Source organism: Diospyros lotus, chromosome 1, assembly GCF_014633365.1.
Source record: "Diospyros lotus cultivar Yz01 chromosome 1, ASM1463336v1, whole genome shotgun sequence".
NCBI lineage: Eukaryota > Viridiplantae > Streptophyta > Magnoliopsida > Ericales > Ebenaceae > Diospyros > Diospyros lotus.
In genome coordinates this window covers 32,976,285-32,996,440 of record NC_068338.1, presented here as the reverse complement: position 1 = coordinate 32,996,440, position 20,156 = coordinate 32,976,285, and the positions used below count along the sequence as shown (strand labels likewise).

Sequence of the window (20,156 nt, the reverse complement as noted above, 5' to 3'; positions counted from 1 at the left end):
TAGAGTTAGTAATGAAGGGGGTTTGAGCCTAATTTGCCATTTTATGAATTTTATCATTTTTCTAATTTTTTGATGAATTTTTGTAGAAATAAAAATTTAATTTTTGGATAGAAAGTTGCGATGTTAGTTTAAATTTGACAATTTTGTGTAATTATTATAAATATAAAATTTTAAATATATATTTGATAAAAGTTAAAGTTTATTATACAATTGAGTATAGAGTAAAATTTGGGATTTTTTTGGTAATTTGGCCTTATTTTTATTGAAAATTTTAAAAATAAGAAGAATTTATTATGTATATAAATTCTTATATAAAGGGTTATTTTTTTACGAGTCACTTATATAAAGATGTGATACCTAACAAGTGATATACGATATTTATTACTTATTTATTGTATTATTGTTGTGTCATTTTCAAATATAATGATTGATTTGAGTTTTGAAAGATTTATAAAAAATTACAACCTTGCTTTTCTTTTTTTTATAGAAAAAGTAAATTCAAAATATGTTCCAATTCAGAGATTATTAGGATAGACTTTTAGACATGCACATTAAAGATCAAGCAATAATCAACTCTCTAACCCTCATCAATTCTAAAATTATAGTTTAATTTAACATAAATCATGATTTGAACCATATAAAAATATGAACTTAATAAAAAAAAGGTAAACAATAAATTTAAATTTTTTTGACAACTTAAAATAGAATATATTGTTTATACAAAATTTCTATACAAAATTTTCAACAAAAAAGTTGGCCAAAATTCTTGTCATTAAATTATTTTAAGTAAATATAAATTATATATTATTTGTCATTAAATTATTTTAAGTAATCTAATTTTAGTGGTCTCTTTCACTCTACACATTGATAATCTTTGAAGCACGAAAACAACTCGAAGATGTCGTTTCGACGTTTCCGAATAGTTTCCCATCTTGGAAATAGAAAATATGACTCGAAATGTTTTTTGAGCTATTTCTGTAATTTATGAAACATTCTAAAGACGTGTCGCAAATTACATAAAATGGGCAGAAACACGTTTTCGACGACAAATGCTCACAAATCTTGAAGTTCCATATTTCCCATTCTTTTCAATTTTGTTTCTTTTTCTTTTTTCAATGTTTTGTTCCCGAATCGCGAAGTCTCATTTCTTAGTTGTCAGAGCTTGTTGTTCTGGGTGTTCCATCACTATCATTCCCTCGCTTTCAGTTTCGATCGCCGTTGCTTCTTGCTACTCCTTTGTCGTTCCTTTGCTAAAGATCTCCCCTTTTTCAATCGTCAAATCCCGAAGATCAAGCCTTCACAACCAATTGTTCGCTTGATTTATTTGCCGTCGATCGTTCATTTTCTTAATCGCCATCTGTTCCCTCTCAGGTCATCGTCGATCGTTCATTCTCTAGCTAGCTCTCCCTCTCTCTTTGTTCATGTGTGAATAAATTAACCGATAACTGTTACTTTAGTTTCTTCGAGTTGGTGTTTGTATTATTTTTCTAAGTTATGTATTTTTTTAATATTTATAAAATTATATAAAAAATTATGTTTTTTATATTAAAATTTATATTTACAAAAAAAAACTCTTATATTTTTTTAATTTATATTTTATCTCGTATTTTTATTTTTTATTTTTTTAAAAAAATATTGTTTACCTATTTTTCTTTTCAAAAACATTTTCTATTTTCATTTTCGTGGCGGGAACAATTGAAATCCAATGATATTATTTCAAATATTACTAGTGTAATGCAATTAACAACTGAACTAAAAATTTCTATTCGAATGAACCATTTTAACCATGTTGAGTTTCTTACGCTTACTTATGATCTCTGTGACGATCAAGCAGACCATATACAATACGAGCACCTTATATGTCATTATGGCTTCCCTTCCAAGTAAGTTCTTATTAATTTGTTTTCCTTCTGCTGTGTTTGTGCGTGGAGCGTGGTGTTTATGTATGCTTGAAGTTGGAATCTTGAGAACTTGGAGTAGGAGGATTCATTTCTAACTAGAGCGATGGAGAGAGACAAGAATCGGTTAAGGAACTGGTGCTTCAAAGGTGAACCGTTGGATGGGTTCGATTCCTAGAACTGTGCCGTTGCTTGCTGACTGTTTAACGGTCATATTATCCAAAAATAATCTCTTGAGCCTTAATCAATTACAGCAAATCCACTCTCAACTGCTTACCAATGGTAATCTCAGTTCCACTGCGCTACTCACCAGCTTCCTCGCTTCTTGTTATCGTGTTCAGAAACGTCACAACCCGTTGCTTATCTTGCAAACTTTGCCGAATCCTGATCCGTTGTTATGGAATTATATGGTTCGGGTTTCGTTAGAATCCAACAACTTGCAAGATTTTCTGTGTTTCTACAACGGGTTGCGAGGAAACAATTTGGTTCCCAGTGTAAGCACGATTTCTTTGATCTTGCGTTCGTGTGCCAGTCTTTGTGCTACCCAGCTGGGGAAGTCATTTCATTCTCAGATAATGAAAATGGGTTCAGTCCCTGATGTGATTTTGCTTACTGCGCTGCTTGATTTCTATGCAAAAGTTGGGGACTTGACATCAGCGAAGCTGGTGTTTGTAGAAATGCCTGAAAGAGACGTTGTGGCAAACAATGCAATGATATCAGCACTGAGTAAGCATGGGTTCATTGAGGCAGCTCAGAGTTTGTTTGATGATATGCCAGAGCGGGACTCATGCTCTTGGAATTCCATGATAACTAGCTATTGCAAGTTGGGCCAAACTGATGTTGCCCGTTTGATGTTTAACCGCAATCCAGTTAAAAATGTTGTATCATGGAATGCAATTATTGATGGATATTGTAAGTTGGGGCAGATAATGAATGCTGAGGAATTGTTTGTTCAGATGGGATCGATTAAAAATACTGTCACATGGAACACCATGATTGCAGGGTACGTTCAATCTATGGAATTCAGCAAAGCAATATCTGTTTTCCAGCAAATGCAAGCTGAGAGAGTGGAGGCGACTGAAGTAACAATGGCTAGCTTGTTATCTGCATGTGCTCATCTTGGGGTTCTAGAACTGGGTGAACGGGTACATGCTTATATAAGAAAGAAAAACTTAAGAGTTGATGTTGTTTTAGGTAATGCTCTTATAGACATGTACTGCAAGTGTGGGAGTATAGAAGCTGCTCTCCGTGTCTTTCACGGGCTTCCTACCAAGAACATTTTTTGCTGGAATTCTATTATTATTGGTTTGGGAATTCATGGTTATGGCAGGGAAGCCATTGATGTTTTTGTTTCAATGGATAAAGACAAAGTGAAACCAGATGGTGTCACCTTCATTGGCCTCTTGTCAGGGTGTACCCATTCAGGCTTAATTGCTGAAGGTAGAAGATATTTTTCTCAGATGAGTATTTTTTATGGAGTTGAGCCAGGGATTGAGCACTATGGTTGCATGGTTGACCTTTTAGGTCGAGCAGGTCTTCTTGAGGAGGCACTGCAACTCATAAAGGCCATGCCCATGAAGCCAAACTCAGTTGTGTGGGGAAGCCTACTCCAAGCATGCCAGGTCCACGAAGATATTGAATTTGGCATGCAGGTAACTCAATATCTATTTGAATTGGACCCAAGTGATGAAGGAAACTTTGTGTTCCTGTCCAACCTATATGCCTCGCTAAATTGCTGGGATGATGTGAGTATTTGCAGGAGGTTAATGATTGCCAGGGGCATGCAGAAAACGCCTGGATGCAGTTCGGTTGAGCTGGACAATATAGAACATGAATTTGTAGTAGAGGAAACTTCACCTCCGTGTAAATCGCATAATTTATTGCATCTTTTTCTTAGTAAGACTGAATGAAATGGCATTGGCCGAAGTGGATGCATCTTCTGTGCACCATGACATGGATGATGAGGAGAAAGAACGTAACATTAGCTACCACTGCAACAGAGTGTAGCTGTTGCTTTGGGATAAGGAAGACACTACTAGAAAGGAAATTTGAGCGGTGACAAACCTCTGAACATGTAGTGATTGCAATTCTGTACTAAACACATTTAACGAAGACATGATTGAGCGATCAAAATAGTTTTCATTATTTCAGATATGTATATTGCACTTCTAAGGATAACCTGTGACTGTTGGTTTATTCTAAACTTTAGACCTCTTGTTTTGTTTACAACGGTCATATAGACTTGATGCTTGTACTGGACCAGTTGGTGTTATATACCTGCATTGGATAACAGTTTGAAATGGTAGTGACCATGACCGAACAAGAGTACCTTCTCTAACAAGGTGGGAGCTATGCAGGTGAGAGGGAGTTTGGATACAGTTTTTTACAATCTTGATTAAGCAGTCCTCCTAAAGAATTAAGACCTTTCTCCATCCAAGATTTCTTGCACTGCTGGGAAGTTCTGAACATGAAATTATAACTGGAAGGGAGACTATGGATTCTCTTGGTGCTTTACTTCCCCAAAAGAAAAATCTTCAATTTGATCCCTTCCTCAGCTGGTCTCAAGTATGAATTTGTTTAGGTCAACTATGTTTCATTCCCAGGACTGGTCATATTACTTTCTAATTAAGTGATACTCACGTTAATAAGAGTATGCAACTTATGGATTAGTTGATATGGATGCTCAACAAAGAGACAGATAGGTGGTGACTACACTGAGATGATTGTGTAGATACAATAAGCTGCATTTTAAAATAGTGGCCAAAGTTTCAGTATAGAAGTTTTTCCTACATTCAAGAGCTATTGATGTCAGCTCTGGTTGTTCACTAATGATGTTTCTGCTGCACTATCATATCTATTATCGAAGAGTGTCCGGGCATGTTGAGGCAAATGTGGAATATATGATTTTCCACGGTTTATAGAAAGAATCATCTTCAATTCGTTAGGGAAAGATGTATCTTTTAGCCACCTAGTACAACCCCTGCGGATTGCTCAATTATCTTATAGCTATGCCATAATCCATTAGATTTTCTTTAGGCAGTCAATATCCCAGACAAGTCTCATGTCCAGGGTTTAATATGTGTAGACATTTTAGACCCCTTCTGGAATCTTTGCTCAAATAATTTACTGTATATTCTCCACACAAAATAAAGGCATGAAAAATCCATTTCTGCTCCTGCATCTTTCTTATTTAGGTTGATTTAAAACTCAAGGCCGGCCTTGTTCTTGTTAATATTCTGGCTATTTATGCGTGTGCAGCTAGCATGAATCTTTCAACATAAAATTTATTGAAGTTGGAAAGTTCATAAATAATGCTCAAGTCTCATTTTTTGTGAACCTCAGAGAAGATTTTTTTTTTTTTTTCTTTCAGGCAAGCATGCCAAATGCTGGAAGTTTGTGTTGTAATAATTCGACAAGGATGGACAGTAAACATACGAACCTTAAGAAGTGATAATAAACATCACTGCAATTAAGGATAATTTTCATTCCTCAATAAACGGTGCAAAAGATTTGGTGGCTATCTCCCAGGATACAACAAACTCTTCAAAACTAGTGTATACTCACGAGTTTTGAAGACAAAAAGAGTAGCAAGAAAGTAGAAATGAACGTAGCAAAGTAGCAACAAGAGGAATGCTTAAAATGGTTTATGGTTTTTTCGTCTATCACATGTGCAGGAAGAGGTTGCTTCTATGGGAGAGGAATGTGAGGCTCCTTCTATAGGAGAGGAATGTGAACATTGAGAGGAAATCGATAGCTAGAAAACTAGTTCAAATAGATAAAAAGAAGATAAAATAAGAGAAAGGAGAAAAAGAGAAGAACTGGTCAGTAAAGACTTGTTCTTTTTTCATATTTGAAGACTAATTCAAAAGTTGTATAATGTGCCTTAGCGCCCCCGGGGGGGAGGGGGGGGGGGGGGGGGGGGGGGGGGAATCCTCAATCTTGCCCAATCTCATACGCGTTAGACCCAACTCTCTCACAAGTTTTGCAAGTCCAAATAGACTCGATGCATATAAAAAGATGAAGAAAGGTTTATATTCAATTAATGTGAGACAAAAGACACTATAGACCATTTAAAATTTCACTTAGTTTATAATAGTTAGATCCCCAATATCTTTGTTCGATCGTGGGTCTTGGTCTCAAGAGAGCAATTTTAACTTTGTAGCATCATGTCAAGCAAAACCAAAGCAAATTATTGAAGAAATTGTTTTCTGATCTAAATCAAGTTCTACGCTCTGCTTTTTGCCTGGAAATTTGGTCAACTGGCATCTAACTTTTCTTTTTGCTCTAGGCATATTATGGTATGATGGGGCGCCTAGAATAGATCTAAGATCTCTGCAAGGGGTTTATTTAATTGTCTGTTTGTGCAAGGGTTTGATTGAACAAATGCCAATGTATGAAGATGATTGATTAAATAATGAAGTCTAATTAGGTTATTAGAAATTGGTATTGAATTTATCTTATTTTTCTTTTATAGGTCTACTTCTTTGGCTAAGGGGAATTGAAAGAATACAAACCAAATTGTCCTACAAGAATAAAATAAGAGATGCAAGAAGCATCGTCACATGTTAAAATTTCCCAGAAAATCAGATAAAGAAAGGAATTATCTTAGGACTGTGATTTGCAGGTTCTGCACGTGATATGATCTTATCGGTATGGATGCCATCTTTGGATAGCCATCATTCTTCGACCTTGTGGTTTTTGCCAAGGCTCTTTAGTTTGATTTAGACTTCAACTAGTTTTTGGGTAGTTGTACTAATGCACAGGGAATCATAAGTTCAGTTATACTTTAAAAAACTTATTTATTTTTTTGTTATTCATTAACTTCTGCAATGAATACTCCTACACTGTGTACCTGAAATTTTGGAGCCCCTCAATCAAAATGTAAATATGAGCCCTTCAAATTGTAGTATAAATTCAAATTTTATATTTTTTTTAATAAAACATCAAATAAATAAATAAATATTTATACAATATCGAAGAATAAAATCAATTTTTTTTAAAAGATCAATAAAAACTGCTCTCCTTGTCGTTTTGGAGACAAAAATATCAACCAAGTTTATATAATCAAATTATTTGAGCATTTTTTTTTTTCAATATACAACATAGTCAATCCATTTAATTTATCTTGTGACATAGTTGAACAGAGATAAGTCTTGATCAACTTCAATTTGGAGAAACTTTTTTCTGCAAATACAACTATAACTAGTATAGTCAACAAAATTCTATAAGTAATACAAATATTTGAGAAACACTCATCTATTCTCTTTAAATAATTCACCACATCAATTTTTTTTTTTAGTTTCTCTAGGTAAAAGTATTTCAAGATTGTCAACTCTGAAAACAAATCATCTCCATTAATATCGGAATGACCATTATGCTTCAAGGATTTTTCAAAATTCTTACAAGACACTAGCAAAGTATTATCATCAGCACATTTCAACCTTTCCAAATTAAACAAAATCCAAATGTTTCCTCATATTTTTGAAATCATTCAAATCTAATTTGAAGTGAAGAACGGGTTCGATCAATTATGAAGAGGAAATAATTTGATCTAATAGAATCTTCTTCTAATTGTGTTACCTCATCATTGTCATCCTCATTAAATTGTTTCTTTCTTCGAATCATGTGTTTTTCTCTAAATATAATTTCAACTATCGTCTCATTTGGCATTTGTTTTGCTTCAACCATGGCCTTATCAAACCCAAATTATCTATAGCCATTAAGAAACAAAAGAAGTTTTTCTAAAAGACTGATAGCAACATCAATATCCATATTTTTAATTTGAAGAAATTTACTTGCAATGTTGATTGCATGCAATAACTTGTACCAAATTACCATGCTAAGCAAGAATTCAAAATTTTGAAGTTCATATGTTGTTAAGGATTCAGCTTCACTCCTCATTTTAGAATCTTTACTAGTATTTGTCAAGTCAAATAAAACATCTTTTATTTGTATAGTTTGCTCTTTTATAGGTCTAACACTTTCAACATAACTTTTCCAACTTGTTTGTGACAATGGCACAAGTGTAAGACCTTTCACATGATCTTCGAAAATTTTCTTTTGCTTGGTAGGAGAAGAAAACAATGTATAGATGTGTTGTATCACTCCAAAAAATGACATAACTTTAGGACAACAATTTACAATGTCAAATTAAGACTATGACAACCACATGGAGTATAAAAAGCCCTCGAATTTATTTCAAGTAGTCTTGTTTGTACACCTTTATTGTAACGACCCATAAATCGTAATTTAATTGAGTTACTAGTTTATTGCATTAATTTAATTTAAAGTAGTCATTCATATATATATATATATATTTAGTTGATATTAATAATAATACTATTAAGTATAAGAATCATAATATTAATAAACATAAGAATAATAAATTATTTATTAATAACCCTAAGACTAAGGGAGTAGCGTGAGTGCTGAGGTGTTAAATTAGCTAGCTCAAGTGAATATATAGGTTTAAAGTGATGCCTTGCTGTTTGCTGACTTATGGCAAAAAAAAATCATTTTATTTTCAGTAATTGAGAAGCGCCAACGGCGCCGTATTAGAAGAAATTGGGGCAGCAACGTGGCTGCCTCTCCTCCAAGCATTTCCCTCTTAATTTAACGTCTCTAATCAGCCAATTAAACAGGCTATTGGAGCAATTAGTCGGCAGCAGCGGAGGAAATCGGGAAGAACAGCGACGTGAATTGGGAGATTTTGGGTGCTGAAAAATTGGATTAAATTAGGTTTAATCCGCGATTTAATTATCCAGGTATGTAGAGCAGCTAGTGATTAATATTTTGTACGGTCAGAATTTCGTTTTGCGTCCAATTTTATTAATTTTGGCAATAATTGGGATATCCGGGCGGGGGTGCTTACATTTATACTTTCCTTTCATATTAGACTCGTTGCCATACCCCTGACCTCTTATATCGATAATGTTAAGCTACCTGATATTCTTCTACCGTTGTAGAATTTTCTAAATCATCCACATATCGTATTATAAAAGACATTTGCTCCTCATGATTGGCATCTAGAGCACAATCTAATATGATCGAAAAATATTTTAAGGCCCAGATATGTATAATGAATCTCACGTGCTTAAATACGTCGAATGTGCTCTTTCACAATTGAATCAAACTCAACAATCATTTCAAATATTTACAAAAGGAGACTATTGTTTTCCACATAAAGCTTCTCACAATCTCCTTGAAATGTCAAGTTATTTTTTGCCAATCTTTGCACAACAGCTATTATCCTCTTTAACACTTATTTCCAGTGTTCTCTTTCTTTATTGATTTCAATCTTCACACTTTGATCAATTATTTTATTTTTCTACAGTTTTGTTTCTAATTCATCCAACTAGTCATGCAATCTATATGCTCCTTGCTTCTTGATTTTTAAGACTCCGAGTCATATTATACCAATCTTTGTATTCTTCATTTTCTAACTAACCAATTTTACTCATTGTTTTTTGAGTCTTGAACAACTTGTAGCAAAAGTAAAAAAATCTTGTCTAAATGAACTAAATATACTAGCCATCTCTTATAATTTGTTTCTCCATTGGGTAGTATTCGTTTATATTATGATAATTCAAAATGCCTACTATTGTGCTATGAAAAATCAGGGAGAGAAAAATGAGGAATTTTTAATAAAAAATAAAAAATGAAGGCTCGCGCTGCGAAGTGGCCTCTCGGCAATAAGCTGGCTGCGAGCTGCCTCCAGCCACGAGGGTCAACCTCATGGCAAAGGCTGGCCGCAAGGGCCAGCCTTGCGACAGTCTTCCTCACGGCAGCCTTGCCGAGAGCTATCTCGTGGCAAATGCCCACTCTCAATGAAACCTAAGCTCCAATCAGAAATCGCCACGTGTCAGCACCAGCTATTCTTGAGAATCGTGCCTTATGAATACTCAGCTACATGACAATGAAGGGGACTTCCGATTTGGGGTAAAATTTCAACACCTTGACGGCATTTTTAACTATTTTTGTGAATAGTTATTTGGATCCAATACTGACTTAGGCATCGGAGGGTCGTCACAAGCGAGGATTCCTGCGAGCCTTCTAACCCATTTCTAAGTATCAACATGGTCAAATCCTTGTGGTGAGATCTTGAGCGAAGTCAAATCCTTGCGGCAAGGGCAAATCCTTACGGCGAGGAAGATCCTTGTGGTGAAACCCTTGTGGTAAGACAAATCTTGGCGAGATTCTTGTGGTTAAACCCTTGTGGCAAGACAAATCTTTGTGGCTAGGAAGATCCTCGTGGCGAAATCCTTGCAGTGAGACATCCTAGTGGTAAAATCTTTGCGACGAGCATCCTTGTGGCAAGCTCCCTTGAGACAACTTCTCTCATGGCAACCTCACTTCACCCGACACAGAGTTCGAGCGAACCCCACATCATAAATTTTAATTGTTGTATTTTTGGCAACAACACCTACCAATACTATCTTTAGGAAACAAGACTATCAACTCTTTTTGGACCCTTCTCTACTAAAAAGTCTCATATTTTGGTCAATTTTATCCTAACACCTTGAATCATAAAAATTAATCAACAAATCTTTATGTTGAACATTGTCTTCTTCTTCCTCAATCAATTGATTCACATTAACATTTTCTTTTTCTTCTTTCTCATTCAATTGATTCTTTCAATTCATCAACCTTTTTACATTGTTTATTGATATTGTTATTCTAAGTTTCTTTTTCCTCCACCAAAGTTCCATCCAAGTTTTCAGTTATTTCTTCTTTTTCTGTTGTTTTGTTGTTATTAAAGTATTTAAATATATCACCGGTTTGACATTGAATTAATGATTCTTCCCTTTGTTTTTTTTTTTTTTTTTTTTGAGCTTCATATATATGTTTAAGAAATATGATTTGCGACTATTGTTTAAGCCTAAGAGCATCTCCAACGTTGGGCACCAAATTTGAAACCATTTTTGGTGTCAATCAATAGTTTACATCAAATTTTTCAATACCAAATTTGTGTTTACTCCAATCTACTCAACATCAAATTGGTGCAAAAGGCATTTTTAAAGAATATTCTATAAATAATTTGTTAATCAATATTAATTAATTTATTTAACTTAACATAATATTATTAAAAATAATTAGTCACATTTTATAAAAAATTTAATAATTACTCTCATAATTTTTTTAAATTTTGTAAAAAATATGTTATTCTAATTAATTTTCCAACTAATTTTTTAATTAATTATTTTCAACAAAGTTAGTTCATTTTATATTAACATGGTAGTTATAAAATATACTAAATATTTTAAAATATATTCAATATTATACTCATTTATAGATCTTAATAAAATATTTCTATCGGTATATATTTTGTATAACAATTTAATTTATATTTTTAATTATTAATTAAAATATGAAAATATAATAAAAATAATAAAGGATATAAAAGAAATAATTTGTTTTGAAGTTATAGTAAAAGGGATAAAATTGAAAATAAAATTAAAAAGTAAATTTGGTGTTGGTGAATAGAATAATACTATCCACTCAACACCAAATTTGGTGATTTGAGTTTATGCCGTGTATTCCAGCATTTTGATACCAAATTGGGTACCAACTTGGTGATCCATTGGAGATGCTCTAACAATAGGAAAAAAATATTGTGATAATACATGGGACATTTAAACAATAATAACGTTAAACTTAATTTTTAAATTCTAAAAAAAAAAGTAAAAATCCATCAATAACCTAACAAGTCAAGAACAATTCACAAATTCAAAACACATGTCAATAACAATTTAATAATTTCAAGGCAACACCATTCATTTATATGCCGACAAGGCAACCAGACAACAACAATCTAAAAAAAGTGGCTATATTCAAGAACAAATTAATATTGCTTTATTTAACAATTCAAAATTAAAAATAATGATCAAATTAATTAGAAAAGGAAAAAGACAATATTATCTTTCAAATTCAAGTATCAATCCTAGCAGTTGAAAATGGGAAGAGGTAGCTAGCTCTTGTTCCTGCAAAAATAAAAAATAAAAACCAAGAAATCTCACTTATTCACTCAAATTCAACACAAAAATAATAAAATTAATTCTATTCACTCAAAAGAAACATATATAAAAATGCTATTAACACAAAAATTAAAATAAAAATTTTCAATCTTACAAATTAGGGTCATGTGAGGAGCTGAGCGTGGTTATCACTTGACGGGAAAATAAAGTATTGAAATTGGACGGAAATTGAACTATAAATTAAAGGAAAAGAGACTGTGAGAGAGAGAGAGAGAGAGAGAGAGAGAGAGATGAACGGGAAAGACTAAAGAGGCCGAAAGAAAAAAAGAGTCAAAGACGAAGCTGTCAAGCTTCAGTGAAAGAATAATGGATTAATGGGTTCAAATTTGGTTTGGTTATTTTGTTAGATTTGGGTTTGTATTGGGCTTACGAATTTGGGTTGGGAATTGGGATTAAATGAATCACAGAATCAGCCATTATTTAATTCTTAAAATTAGCTCATATAACTTAACGAAAAAATTTCATATTTATGAGCCCCAAAAATAACAGAATTTTTGGGCCTGAGCAACCGTCTCTTGGCCTCACTGTAGGTCCGGGCCTATGGCTATAGAATTAATTGGACTTTTCTCCTACTATTACTTGAGCAATTAGGTAACAGATCTCCTCATGTCAAGCTATTTATTTTAGGATATGACAGTTAAATTTTAAAGCTATTATGATTTCTCGTGGTACTAGAGATCTAAAACTCTTGGTTTCTGATCACGGAGTTGCCATTCATAAGCAAATTCAGATGGGAGTTTTCCAACTGGATTGCAAGTGATTTAGGTTCACCAAACTTATCACAGTCAAAGTTCTCTGTTAATACTTTTTACTTTGATTTAAGTATACATGTTATTTTTGTTCAGTTTGGCAGGTTTTGGATAACATTTTCTTCAGCTTCTTCTGCCGCCATAGCTGAAAGATAAGAAACCAGTAGATGAACAAATGGATGCACATTGCAAGGCCCGTCTCATCTATGGTGTGGGAGGTAAACTGGTAATTAAGTATAGCTTTTTTGGCAGTAGTTTTTGTCTTCTTTCTCTAAATGTCAAAGTTTGGGTGTTGAAATTGAACCATCGATGAGCTAGAATTATTCTAATCGGCAGTGACCCATAAAAGACGCTAGCCTCTCAGGCTGCTTCCTCTTCAATATGTTTATGTATATATGATGCAAGTAAATCTGGAGTTGGTGGTGCATTTACTATGACTTTTGACAATAATTAAGATTTCACATACATGATACAACCACCAGGACAATGTTCTCAATTGTTTCTGTCTAACCTTAGTTTAATTTATTATATTAATTTCTAGTGGAGCTATTTATTAACTCTCTCTCTCTCTCTCTCTCTCTCTCTATATATATATATATATATCTAACATGCATGTTTTATCTCAGCATGTTGGGACTTGATGTGCAGGAAGGAATTGGGCTTTATCTTTCAGAATACTTTGCTGCCTGCAAATGAGTGGCCCTCACACAGGTAAATCTCTCCATCATCTTCCCTTGTCCTTCGACAAATGGAGCGTCAAACCATGGCTGCAGGTAGCTCAGGTGTTCCCAGGAAGTCCTTCAACGTCAAGCAGGATAGCCGGTGCTCTGCCAGGGGCTTATCGAGGAAGATGTCATTTAGCAGCTCCTCTTCGGAAGTCTACTATGCAAGAGCTCCTGTTGCTGTGCCATTTGTGTGGGAATCGCAACCGGGCACACCTAAGGCCAAGTTCCACGACAACCCACTCCCTCCTCTGACACCACCCCCTTCCTTCCACTGTAATTCCATGAATAAACCCACAAAAATTAGGCAGTCGAAGCCTAAATTTTTACAAACTGTTCTCCCTAAGCTCAGTCCGAGGAAAACCATCCACCAGCCATCTCCTGGCTCGTCTTTATCATCATCACGGTCGCGTTCTGCGCCATCTTCTCCGCTTACTCCTTCCAGGATTAATACACAATGGAAATCTCAAACCTCAAGCCCATGGTCATCTTATGATTCAAGGATAGACGAGGAAGATGAATGCAGATCACCTGTTTCAACACTGTGCTTTGGGATTGGTCGTGGCGCCTACCCCTCAAACATAGTCAAGTTACTGCGCAGAGAATTCGCATCATAAGTACTATATATTATGTTCTTGGAATTCTGGAGTCCCAGTGCCGTTTGTTTAGGAAGATTCAATTCCATGATCATCTAACTGAAGGATTTGGATTGCGGTATAATAACTGTTGCTTATGTTCATTAGCCAGAGAAATAACAAATGTGCTTCGCTGAATGTGAATGATCAATGTTTTTCTTTTATATATATATATATATATATAAATGCCATCATCTTAATTATTTTCTTCTTTCTGCATGAAAGTGAACCTTGTGATTCTGCAGCTTCCCTTTCCTTGTCGATGTAACTTGAGATAAAATATAAAATGTTTGAAACTAACCAGAGGTCAAAAAATGAAAATTTTAACCTAGTGATGAAAGTATCAAAACCTAGTTACAGCCAACTCACGTAATTCAAACTAGTACTTGCCAGGAGGGAGATTGAACGCTTGTTCTATATATGCGATCAGATCTGTCTTCCAACAACTTAATTAATTTAACTATTCTTCACAGTAGTAATTAAACCAAACAATGCAGAAATTTGTGCAGTTGACTGCATTGTTTATGATGGTGAGAAAATCATTTTATGGGTGCAGCTTGACATTCTCGGCAATAGGTTTTGATTTTGGATGACTGAATCAATACTTTAAAAAAAAAAAAAAAATTCTTTACTGGGTACGTGAACGTGGGATGTGAGAGAGAATAAGAACAAGTCAAAGAGTACTGGAAGACGTCCATGTGGCCATTAATTAAGAGAAGACTTAATATGTAGAAGTTAATTATTGTTATTATATGTATAATACATATGTTCTCGAAATTAGATCCGATTCCTTTTTCAATATTAATTATGATCCTTCCTGATTGATGTTAGGGTTTCAAGTTTCAACCACGTGACATCACAAGGGAAAGGCTCAAGACGGTGAAACTGAGCCCATTGAACCAAACAGAAGTTGGTGGGGGCATGATCATGTGATTTTGGGCCTGTGGCCAGAGATGGGCCTCATGACGAGGCCCATAAGGATTTTTAGTTTAGGTTTGAATTTGTGGGTGATTTTTTCTGAGCGAGTAGGTTTTGGGAATAGAAGTATAGAACAAGGGTGCGACTTCTAAGCCATAAAATACGGGTCAAACCAAAACTGATGCAGCCACTGCCTTGCATTTAAAGCAACTTCTTACACACAACACACACACACACACAAACCCCCACATATATAGTTAAATTAATTGTTGCACCTCCAATGACTCCTTTTTAGGGTATAATTATATCTACCCTTTTTAGGTTTCCCTCCTTTTCCTTCACCTACTTTTGATATCAACTCCCTCTTTTCTATTTTCTTTCTTCTTTTGTTTTTGTTTTTGTTTTTGGTTTCAATTTCAATCAAATGATCTTTCTATATATCAAAAATTTATTTATTTTTTTACAACTTTTATGCAAAAAATTCTATTAAAATGTGATGATGGTAACCAATTTTATCATTTAATCTTAATGTACATGAATAAAAATAGCTAGCTAGGTTCATTAATTTCCATGATGTGATTCAGTATAATTATAATTAATCCTACTGTACATGTTCTAAAACAATGAATATCCCATCATCAGTCGGCAGAGTAGTTTGCAAGGGATTTTTGGATATAGCCCTTGAAAACAACCAGCATGTTGTTTGTCTGTTGTTCTTAATTTCTGCTTCTTATCAAATTGAAGTTCTGATTTTTCACATTACCTGCTATGCTGATTGCAACCCCTACTTGATATCCTCTTTTTTAATCTATGTTATCACTTGTGATTTCAGGTACAAATAAATAAATAAAAAATAAGAAAAAGAGAGAGTTGCTTAAGATAATCAACAGTAAATATGTTGTAAGTCATCAACAGTAAATGTATTAAATAGAATTGAGAGAGTAATTTATATAGCTAATAAGATTAAAACTTCTAATAATGATGGAGATACCCAAAATATAAAAATGATGGTAACGAAAAGGTGCAAAGGAGATTAAGAACAATAAAGACAAAAAGAAGATAATAGAGAAGAAGCTGGCCAACTCTTTCTATCTAGGGTTTCTTAGGGTAGAATGCGTCACCTGATGCCATTGCTTCTTGCCCCTCTTGCCTATGCTCAATACTAGTTGTAGTCCGTTGTTCCCCTTTATTGACAACATCAATTCTTTTCCCTAATCTCGACCGATTTGTTTATTCGCCCTTTCTGGCCCCTGTTGCCCTCCCTAACTGTCAATTTCTCTCCCCTAATCTTAATTTGTTATTTGCTCTTTCTCGCCCCCGATTCCCTTCGTAATGTCAATTAATTGTTCTTCACCCTAGATTTGTTCAAGCACCAGCTAAGACCAACCCCTATGTTTAACATTTGCTTAAGCCCTAGCATGCGCTCATCAAGCCCTCTCGCTCATCTTTCTTCAACCCTTGTTCATCTGCTCTCCACACCTCTATCCAAACCCATTGTCTGGTAGACTATCATAGATCGAACTTTGTCCCCTATTCAAGATTAGGTACTTTGGTTAATCCTCTCAATTTTTGTAGCTTTTGCCAAGATTAGGTTTTTTGGCCATGGGAGCCCATGATTAGTTTGGTACCTAATTTGGCTTCATCTCCCAAACCCCATCCTAGCTAGAAACCATTACATTTGATTTGATGAACTCATATTGCCCAGTATTACCAGCGGTAAATTTTCATGCTATTAGTGGTTTTTGTGACCTCACAACTATAACCCTTTGCACCTTTGTAGGTAATTTACAGCCCTTTTAGGGATTCTAGAGCTAGTTATCTTAGGTCTTATTTATGGATTTTTTGGCTAGGGTCCTCGGACTTTTAGGGATTTTATAGATGGTTCTCTCTTATTGGATCAATATTGCCTTAACCTCTTATTCTGTATGTTGATCTCCATTTGTTCAAATGCTTTTGTTTGGGGTGCTAGTTTGTTATTGGAACTTTCTTTTGTTCATCTTTTGCTGGATCTCCTAGTGTGTAGTCCCAAGAATTATTTTTTTTCATATTTTTTTACTTAGCAAAAGAGAAGAATTAAAAAATATTGGAGGGATCTACATATATTTTTATGTATCTATCAGCATGAATAGTAAGGGCAAGCAGATTATGCATTTATCAATTCCCTCCCATATCTTATCTTATTGCCTTCTGTGTGCTCAAGCATTAATGCTTTAAGTTTAGGCAATAAATTATCAAATAAACTCCATATTAACTACACTTAGTCCGAAGCAAGAAAATAAAAAAGTAAAAAAATAAATAAAACCTACACTAAGGAAACAACAAAGAAGTTCCGTGCAATGACAATGAATGGGCAGCATATATATCTTGATTCTTGAATGGCCTCATCATTCGAATTTATTGAAAGCTGACTTTTTACCATCCATTGAAATGTATTGACAGAAAGCTGATTTAGTTCAATTATTTCCCCATAGTGTAATTAGGTGACCAGGAAAGAATAGAACATGAGAACAATCAAACAAAACTTAACAGATGTTTCCAAGACAAGGCTCCAAATTAAGCAAGGAACTGGTCATTAATAGGGCATCAAAATGATTCAGAACTGGTCTTTACATAGAATGTGGTAAACCCTTGTTTTCCCTTGCTTAATTACAATTCAACGAAAGCTTAATTAGTGTACAATTAAATTTGATCACATCGATCGCCAAATAACTGAAAGGCCCACCGATCAGGAGATGGGTTCCTGAAACTGACAGGAACCAACATCTTTAACATCATACAAAAAATACAGTTTACCTCAAACTTTTATATATGTAGGGTCCAAAAAAGAAAATTTGATTCATCATTAGAAAGAAAAAAAAAGTTAAAAGAAGGGGAAAAATTATGAAGATATCATTTTCCAAAGTAATATATACATATAGCAATGATCTTCTCTCCACTTAAAGCTTAATTCTTTATTTGGTATATATGTTGATCAAATCCTCGTTTCCCTCGACTTTAGATCCTTTATCTCAAAAAGATCAGTAGATACCAGATTTCACATATCAGAAGATGAAGAAGAACCTTGCTTAGCTTCCCTGCTGTATTTGCAAAGCAAGCCCAGTTGTTTGCTGTATTTGCAAAGTCAATATCTGCCAGAACTCACACGTGGGCAAGCTTTGACAGAGCTGGCACTCTCTCTCTGTCCCTCTCTCTCTCTCTCTCTCTCTCAAGGCTTTCTCTTCTCTTCTCTTCTGATTCAAGCCTCTGCGGCTCTCTCTCTCTCTCTCTGAGTAATCCAATACATGGGTCACCATCGATCTATGACATAGATGCCTCCTTTTGTCTGCTTTCTTATAAAAATTCGGTGACCTACTTTCTCTTGTTTAATTTCCTTGCCTTTTAAGCACTCTCTTGCCCTTTTCCATTCCTCTCTTTCCTTCTCTCCCTCCCCCACCTCTTCAATTCAACTCTCTATACACCCAGAAACCACACTGACATGCTCTAATATATTGAATGTCCAGAGAAAGGTATCTCAACCCTATCTTGCAGCCTCTCCTTGCCTTTCTTTTCGGTGGTTTCTAGTTGAATTAATTAACCAGGGTTTAATTAATTTTTAGTTCTTGGCTTGGTAGGGATCAGAGAGTTGATGAGATAGGAAAGAGGATCAAGAGGGAGATCGATGCTTCGTCTCATCAAATGGGAAGGAGGCATATGCTAGGACCGCCGGGCACCACCTTGAACACCGCCACCCCTTGCGCTGCTTGCAAGCTGCTTCGCCGAAGATGCGCCGAAGAATGCCCTTTCTCCCCCTATTTCTCCCCTCACGAACCCCAGAAATTCGCCGCAGTTCACAAAGTCTTCGGCGCAAGCAACGTCTCCAAGATGCTCATGGTAAATCCGTAGTTTAATTATGTATATTAATTGGCCCTGTCAACTCATAAGTCAACGTTGGATTTGCAGGAGGTTCCAGAGAGCCAAAGAGCGGATGCTGCAAACAGCCTGGTTTATGAAGCGAACGTGAGGCTTAGGGACCCTGTATATGGATGCATGGGCGCCATTTCGGCGTTGCAACACCAAGTTCAGACGCTACAGGCGGAGCTGAACGCAATAAGGGCGGAGATATTGAAATACAAATATAGAGAGGCTGCTAACAGTATCATTATTGCTTCTAGTACTGCTGCTTTAGTATCTTCTGGGGCTGTGTCGGTTGCTGTACAGCCATCGGTTCCCGTTTCTTCTTCTCCTCCTCCGCCCCCGCCACCGCCGTTGCCGCTGCCGCCTCGGCCGTCTGTTGTGGTGTCTTCTTCTTCTTTGTACACATCGCCTGCTACTACATCAGGCTATAACTCCATCCACAGTGACAGCATTCCATATTTTGACTAATTATATATCATCATCAGTTGCAGTACTTGCATTCCCATCTTAAAACTTTAAACTTCTGTTTGATATAATTATTATAGTAACCTCATAAAAACTTTTGCAGTGGGTTTTCTGATTACTATTACAATATTAACCCCAAACCAGAAAGAATTAAGATTTCAAGTTTTCATTTCTTGCCTTAGTGTGAAATGTCTTTTACTTAAGCTATACATATGTCTGATGTAACAAAGCTGGCTAGGATGAGGCACTGCAAGGGAACGGGACGGAGGACGAGTGGTTGCTTTGATTTTCCGGCCGGCGAGTTATGAATTTCCGGTGAGATTTCAAAAGCTTGGAAAGTAGTTCATTGCACGTGTGGGGAATATATATTCTGACTGAACTTAATTGAAAGTCCATGGGTACATGCTAGTCTGTGCCATTAAAGGACCTGAAGGATCATTAAAGGATGTGGAGGAGACAAAAGGCATGGTGATGCATGTGGGTCTCCCCATACCGAGAGTTGAAACTTCAAATGAATTAATGCCGCGATATTAATTAATCTTCTATTCTTGTTTTTTCATTTGATGTGTTCGCCTCTTTAATATTACAGTTTATGGGCTTCTAGGTAGCTGGCTCCATGTTCATGAGCTTTCTTCTTCTGGGTTAATTAGTTTTGGTGGGATGACTTAGGGTAGCATCAGGAATTCATTGACAGGTTTGCAATCAGACAGTAGTCCATCACTTGTCAGTGTGATTAAAGCAGTAAGTTGTAGGCGCATCAACTGGTCTCATCACTCTAATTATAGGAGCATTAGAAGCTAATTAAGCCCGAGAATGTTACCATCCATCTTAAACAACAGTT

General features: G+C 35.3%; 3 protein-coding genes across 5 annotated transcripts; all 3 read left to right on the top strand.

Moving 5' to 3' along the window:
• The first annotated feature begins 1,784 nt into the window (after positions 1 to 1,784).
• Positions 1,785 to 5,071, top strand: LOC127797959 (pentatricopeptide repeat-containing protein At3g29230-like). 2 transcript variants are annotated; one of them, XM_052331205.1, is made up of 2 exons: positions 1,785 to 3,338; positions 3,423 to 5,071. In XM_052331205.1, exons 1-2 carry the CDS (start codon positions 2,060 to 2,062, stop codon positions 3,806 to 3,808), a joined length of 1,665 nt encoding a protein of 554 aa, XP_052187165.1. In that variant the 5' UTR covers positions 1,785 to 2,059; the 3' UTR covers positions 3,809 to 5,071. The 2 variants fall into 2 exon arrangements, with proteins under 2 accessions (XP_052187165.1, XP_052187173.1); XM_052331213.1 differs by having other exon boundaries at positions 1,785 to 3,550; positions 3,658 to 5,071.
• An 8,358-nt stretch (positions 5,072 to 13,429) lies between these two features.
• LOC127790064 (uncharacterized) lies at positions 13,430 to 14,020 on the top strand. The gene has a single exon (XM_052319368.1). It carries the CDS (start codon positions 13,430 to 13,432, stop codon positions 14,018 to 14,020), a length of 591 nt encoding a protein of 196 aa, XP_052175328.1.
• Positions 14,021 to 18,073: 4,053 nt separating this feature from the next.
• Positions 18,074 to 19,833, top strand: LOC127810167 (LOB domain-containing protein 15-like). Of its 2 annotated transcripts, none has more exons than XM_052349474.1 (3): positions 18,074 to 18,462; positions 18,553 to 18,826; positions 18,896 to 19,833. In XM_052349474.1, exons 1-3 carry the CDS (start codon positions 18,449 to 18,451, stop codon positions 19,316 to 19,318), a joined length of 711 nt encoding a protein of 236 aa, XP_052205434.1. In that variant the 5' UTR covers positions 18,074 to 18,448; the 3' UTR covers positions 19,319 to 19,833. The 2 variants fall into 2 exon arrangements, with proteins under 2 accessions (XP_052205434.1, XP_052205445.1); XM_052349485.1 differs by having other exon boundaries at positions 18,091 to 18,462; positions 18,568 to 18,826; positions 18,896 to 19,829.
• Positions 19,834 to 20,156: the final 323 nt, after the last annotated feature.